General features: G+C 36.1%; 1 protein-coding gene across 1 annotated transcript; it reads right to left on the bottom strand.

The window, feature by feature from the left end:
* Positions 1-3,262: 3,262 nt before the first annotated feature.
* On the bottom strand, positions 3,263-5,579 carry LOC147847908 (uncharacterized). The gene is made up of 5 exons (XM_087338746.1): positions 5,413-5,579; positions 4,810-4,921; positions 4,378-4,467; positions 3,959-4,057; positions 3,263-3,715 (listed from the first exon to the last, which is right to left on the bottom strand). Exons 1-5 carry the CDS (start codon positions 5,478-5,480, stop codon positions 3,617-3,619), a joined length of 468 nt encoding a protein of 155 aa, XP_087194872.1. The 5' UTR covers positions 5,481-5,579; the 3' UTR covers positions 3,263-3,616.
* Between the last annotated feature and the right edge of the window lie 304 nt (positions 5,580-5,883).

Raw genomic sequence — 5,883 nt, 5'->3', positions numbered from 1 at the left:
GGTGGATTATAGATCAATGGTTAAATCTATAATCCACCAATCTTCGTCATCATTGGTTTTGTGCTTGAGTTTTTATCTTGGCCCTATTGATGTGATATTTGTAGGTGGCTCTTACTGATAAATTGAGTTGTTGGCAAAGTTAAACTTGAGTATGCTTATGGAATTTTGAAAGTAGTATTGCACTTAACATCTTTAAGTTCACCAACAACAAAACCTTGTGCATTCTACTACCATAGATTGTGTTCAATTAGCATCTAGTTTGGGTGTTTACCTTTAGTTGGCTATTTTTGACTAGAGCTCCGTGTCTTTATTGAAGTTCCTTAATGTTCATGATCATTTCTTCTTTAATACACATGAGGTCTTATACTCTTTTTAACTCTAGCAAACTCTTCTTGAGGGAGGGAAAAGTAGAAGTTCTAGTGGAGCCCCACTATTCTCATTTAAAATGATATTTTAAAACCCATGAACTTGTCATTGGTTTTTTTATTGTTGGGAAGTGGTGGAGGCACAATTTATGTACTTTTTGGGGGTTCTTAAGAATCATGATAACCAAACCCTTCTATGAACTTACTAATGAACATTTTCTACGTTAGTTGGAATTTGAAAACTCAAAAACGATAATTCACCACAATAGGAGTTGTTGGTAGTATCAAGAGGAGTATTCACCAGAATGGGACTTGTTGATGCTCATAACACATGCACTCACAACAATGATAGTTTTTTAGGGTCTCAAGTTCACAAGCACTCAACATGATGTGAGTGGGAGCTTATGAAAAGCTCATCACAAACATCATAAGGTGATTCTCTCCCACAATAAAGCCAAACATATAGTCTTCCAGTGTTATTACTTCATACTACATTGTTCTTCTTGAGAACCACTTTAAGGTTTAGGTGTGGGGACGTATCACCATCTACCATTTTATTGGCAAGATAGGTGAGAGCAAGAGTCAATTTCTTTTGAGTTACTTATGTACAAACTAACTACTGAATCAAACTCTAATAATTCTCTATAACTAAATCACATTCACATGATTAATGATAAAATCAATCATATAAAAGACTTTACCAAGTTTGATGAGTTTCCTTAGAGAATGACGATGACGGGAAATTACCGTCATGTCTTAGTTTCCGTTAATTTGCTTAAATAATTGTATGTTTAATTAGATACAAAGATTAGGATTAGGGATTGAGATTAGGGAAACAATTAGAGGAAGCAAGTGAGAGTCACAACTAATTGAGTTCTAAGGTTTATAATGACAAAGAACCCTTAAAAGTTTTATATATTCACGTTTATAGTTCTTCCTCTTTATAAGATATTACAATTATATCTCTTTCACCATGGTGTTTGTGTTGTTAAAGCTAGTGGTTGTGATGGCAACTCTTGTGCTATGTAGGACCACACATGTAGTATTCTTCGTGTGGGCTCTTCTCAGACCAAAGTATAAGTTTGGTGGCAAATTTCTTGTTTAGGCAGGCGATGAGTTGATGGCCATGCGTTGTTAGCTAGCCCATGCTTGGTGGACTCAATGAAGTTGATGATGCAACCTTTGGCATACTGACCGACTTGATGCAACAAACAATAATCAATGTAGTGTCGAGGTTTGTTGCAATAGAATCACCACAATTGTGGGGCTATTGAGAGGGGGGTCAGGCCCATGGAGGTTGTGGAACAAGAGGTTGCAATGGATGATGGAGACTATCCTAGGGTGGTGTGTGATGCCCATTGCCCATATTGGTCAAGGTAACCTATAGAGGTGGCCTTAGTGGATTTTGACAATCGTGAGTCAATCCTGAAGGTCACCATAGTTGTGAATTGTGATATTCTTGGAAAAGTGTGGTGTTCATGGTGATATATATCTAGGGAGACTTCCTCACTATTTGACAAGTTCATGCCATAATGATTGTTGAAGTGGGATTTGTGATGATTGTTGCAGTGGATACGATGTCTCATGCTTTTGGGAATACATGTTGTTGTGCAAACTTGAGTTTTTTTTTTTGTGTGTGTGTGTACTACTCAAGGGTGAAGGTTTAACCTTTACACCCACAAATTTTTTTACATAATACTCCCTTTCAAGTTAGGGTTTATAATGAGTGATTACAATGGAATAGTTGCTAGGGAATAGGAAAGTAAGCATGGAGGAATGGCTCTTGAGTTTCGGTGGCTCGAGCTCACAAGCAACGATCGTCACACCTTTTGTTGTCGAAGCTTTCCACACCCTTTTTTGCGTCCTTCTCTTCGAGATCCTCCTTTAGTTGTCTTTTTCCCTTGTTTGAGCAAGAAGAACCCCCTTAGAATAACCCAAATCCAAGATGAGAAAGAAGTGGCCAATGTCTAATCATAGTCCAAAAACTCTTAGAATAAAAAGAAGAGGGAAAAAAGCCTAAAATGGGGTAAATGTCATCTAATTACCTTGGGAAGCAAGCAATTGGGGCATTGATTGTATTTAAGTTTTAGAATGCACTACATGCAAGTTTGTCAAGCGATCAAGCCAAGGCGTGTGTGAGCAAGGGCTTGCTAATGGTGGACTCCAAGATAGCCTTCAAGTGGACTTCTCCCGATTACATTGGAAGGTAGTAGATTAGTTGTTCAAAAGTATCTGCAAATTATGTACGGATTTATGGAGAAATGGCATGTTGTGCAAAAGTGTCTAAATGCCTCTTAAACCGAATGGGTTCTATTGAGCATGCAGAAGGCAGCAAGTGTGTGTGTCACTGTGCAAGAATCAATGGCATTGATTTTCTAATATTTAATAGAGGGTTTAGGTTTTGGCTTTACCTGAAATAGGGGAGCAAGAAGAGTATCCTTAGACTAAAAGGGACTGAACTTGCATGAGCAACTAGAATTGGAACAGAAAGAGGTGCCTAAGTTTGACAAAACATGTAGGTTTCTAGCCTAAAACATGTCATCATTGAGCTAGCTAGATAAATTAAACCATTTAAATGATCAGGGAGCACGATAGAATGATAAACCAAAATGTGCATGTAATGAGAGTAATGTGTACATGTTTAATTAGAAGTTAGCAATCTAATGCATAGCAATAGCCTTAACAAGACAATCCTTTTGCTAATATCACATATTACAATATCGAAAGCACTATCAGTACATACATTAGAAGTCAAGTATTTGAAATACTTTTGAGGGCCATAGTTATCGTGCACCCAGATATTACAATATATAAAACAATCCATAAGCCCTATAAGGTTGTGAACATTTTCAAGGGCCAAAACACAACATGTTGCTAATATCACATATTACAATGTCTTAAGCACAATCAATCCATACATAGGAAGGCAAGTATTTGCAATATTTTTGAGGGGCATAAGTTATAATGCACCAGATATTACAATATACAAAGCAAAATACATAATTTCTATATGGTTGTGAGCATCTTCAAGGGATGTAAGAAACCCCAAAAAGTATGCTATATCACAAGGTTCAACCTACAAAATTGATGCAAAAATGTGCACACTACACAAAACTCCGAGCAGAAAAAGTGTCAGACAAAGGGACACTGAAGTATTGGAGGCTTATTTTCCACATACAAAACAAAACTCTGGAAATTGGTGCTCTTCGGTGCTCTTCCTCTGGAATTCAACCACTTTATGGCCCCTTCCTTCAATTCGCCTTTGTTTTAATGACTCTCTTCTTTGACTTCTTGGATCCATGATTGTTTGCTCCCAAGAAGAAGAGAAGGGCTCCAAAGAGCGAGAGGTTCTATATTGGAATCAAACTTTTAACTTTAATAATAGAAAATTGATCATACAATTAACTTAACACAATGGATCAAAACTTTCACATAAAAAATCTAGTTTTGGCATACAATCCTCAAACTCAAAACATAATGATTAAAAAATTTCAGAAACTATTGAAGAAAATGGAAAGATGCAAGTTAAACAGTCATTAAAAAAATTCAGAAACTATTGAAGAAAATGAAAAGATGCGAGTTTTCATATTCACCGTTAAAAACTTGTAAAATTCTTCAGCATATTGTGAGGTTGACGGTGCATAATTGTAGAAGTCGTGCATAATAGGCGTGAAAACCGCCAGGAATATCAACTGATAAGAGAATCACAAAACTAATCCACATAATTTAAAAAAGTGTTTAAAATAAAAACCTGATCTATGTTGTATTACAAACTGAATTTCCATTTCCAAATTCTTTTGACACAAATAAAAAAGGTCACAATCTTGAAACAAAAATCAAAATAATTTTTTACAATTCAAAAAGCAAAATTTGACTCAATTTACATGTCATTTAAGAGAATAATTAATGGTTTCAGTGTGAAAAACTTTCGTGAAGAAATTAGTGCATTTGTTAAAGTACCAAGGTTCTTTTCTGGGAGGAATTATCTGACAAATGTAAAGAAAACCAGTACCAGCGAATAAGCTCCAAGACTAGATCCGAGTGTGAAAAGTATTCCGCCAAGACCTTCCAATGCTATCCATCCAATAACCATGTGTTTGAGCTACAAAACAAATGCTACCAATTGTATAAACAAAAGAACTGTCTTGGAATATAATGAAACAAACAAAAAAAATCCCCGATAAGCATTTGTAATTGTAAATCTGTCATTTGTATGGATTGCAATTGTAGATAAATTATTGTTTGGCGTTTCATATGGATTATGAATGCCTGCAAAAACTTTGGGATTGCACCCTCTCAAGCTTTTCATATGTCCACTGAAAGACCCTAACTTAAAAATTTCTGTTATGTCTCCAAATGTTGCTTGTCAACCTCGAGAGACAGGGGTTGGCCAAGGGCATTCGGGAGTCATTTCAATTAGAATAATCGCGATTTTTATATATACCTCAATCTCAGGCAGTAAAATGCCAAAAGAATTAACATGACTCCGTAGAGTAGTGATCTTCGGCTCCATCGCCTTCAAAATGCTCCCTCCATCATGTCCAAAATCATTGATTCTGCTTGATACGATACAGTCGTAGATATAGGTTACAAAATATAAATTCGCACAACTTTATTGATGTGGTATAATTCCTTCATGTAGCCATATAAAAATCATAGAATAATGTATCATAATATCTCATAAAATATGATATTGCCACATAATACATTTAATCACGAAAATGCTTTAACAACATTTTGGCATTCACAAATCAAGCAAATAAAAAGAAAGCTTTATATTCCTTTGGCACAATTCAATCGCAACATAATACTTCTTTCAGAAATCATTGATCATAAGCTCACAATTATCTTACCAGATAATAAAAAGAACAAGGTAAAACCCTAAAAACAAAAACAATTAAAAACCGTAGATGTGTAAGACGCAACTTTGATTTGATCCATCACAGTCAGAAGAAAGAAGACAAAAACAACATAACAAATAAAATACGATAAACAGATAAAAGCGAAAAGCAATAAGGAAAAAAAAGGCAGGGAGGACAGAGTTTACTTGTGCCAAGCCGAAAGGATGAAAATCGAAGAGAAAAGAAGACGGCCGAAGAAGGAGGTGAACCCCATGCCTGCAGAAAACCCTATAAAAATCCAAAACCCTAACCCTAACCCTAACCCTAACCTTGACTCTTCTGTCTTGAAGAAGGGAGAGTAAATATAGAAAGCTTTTAATGCTTTCCTTCCCACCTTTCATTCCTTTTTTTCAAAATTTCTACATACATGCGTTTATGGTTTCACACCTTCAAAACGAGGTGGTCTCTCTCCATCTCTAAGTTCCAAAGTTTACTGGAACCAATGAACATACATATGCATATGCACATAATACATCATACATGCCTGGCGCAATGCTCCTCTCCTCGTTCGGAGTTCGAACACACGGATGCGACCATTGAAGAAGACAAGCAAAACATCCATTAAATTTCTCTTTTACTTGCCCTATGGCCACAAGACACACACAGCTGCCCTCAAC

The sequence above is a fragment of the Azolla caroliniana genome, unplaced genomic scaffold (assembly GCF_043228905.1).
Source record: "Azolla caroliniana isolate FFs.n. ecotype wild unplaced genomic scaffold, voAzoCaro1.0.p SCAF_592, whole genome shotgun sequence".
Lineage (NCBI taxonomy): Eukaryota > Viridiplantae > Streptophyta > Polypodiopsida > Salviniales > Salviniaceae > Azolla > Azolla caroliniana.
The sequence above is the reverse complement of the archived record's forward strand: the minus strand, read 5'-3'. Positions and strand labels throughout refer to the sequence as shown.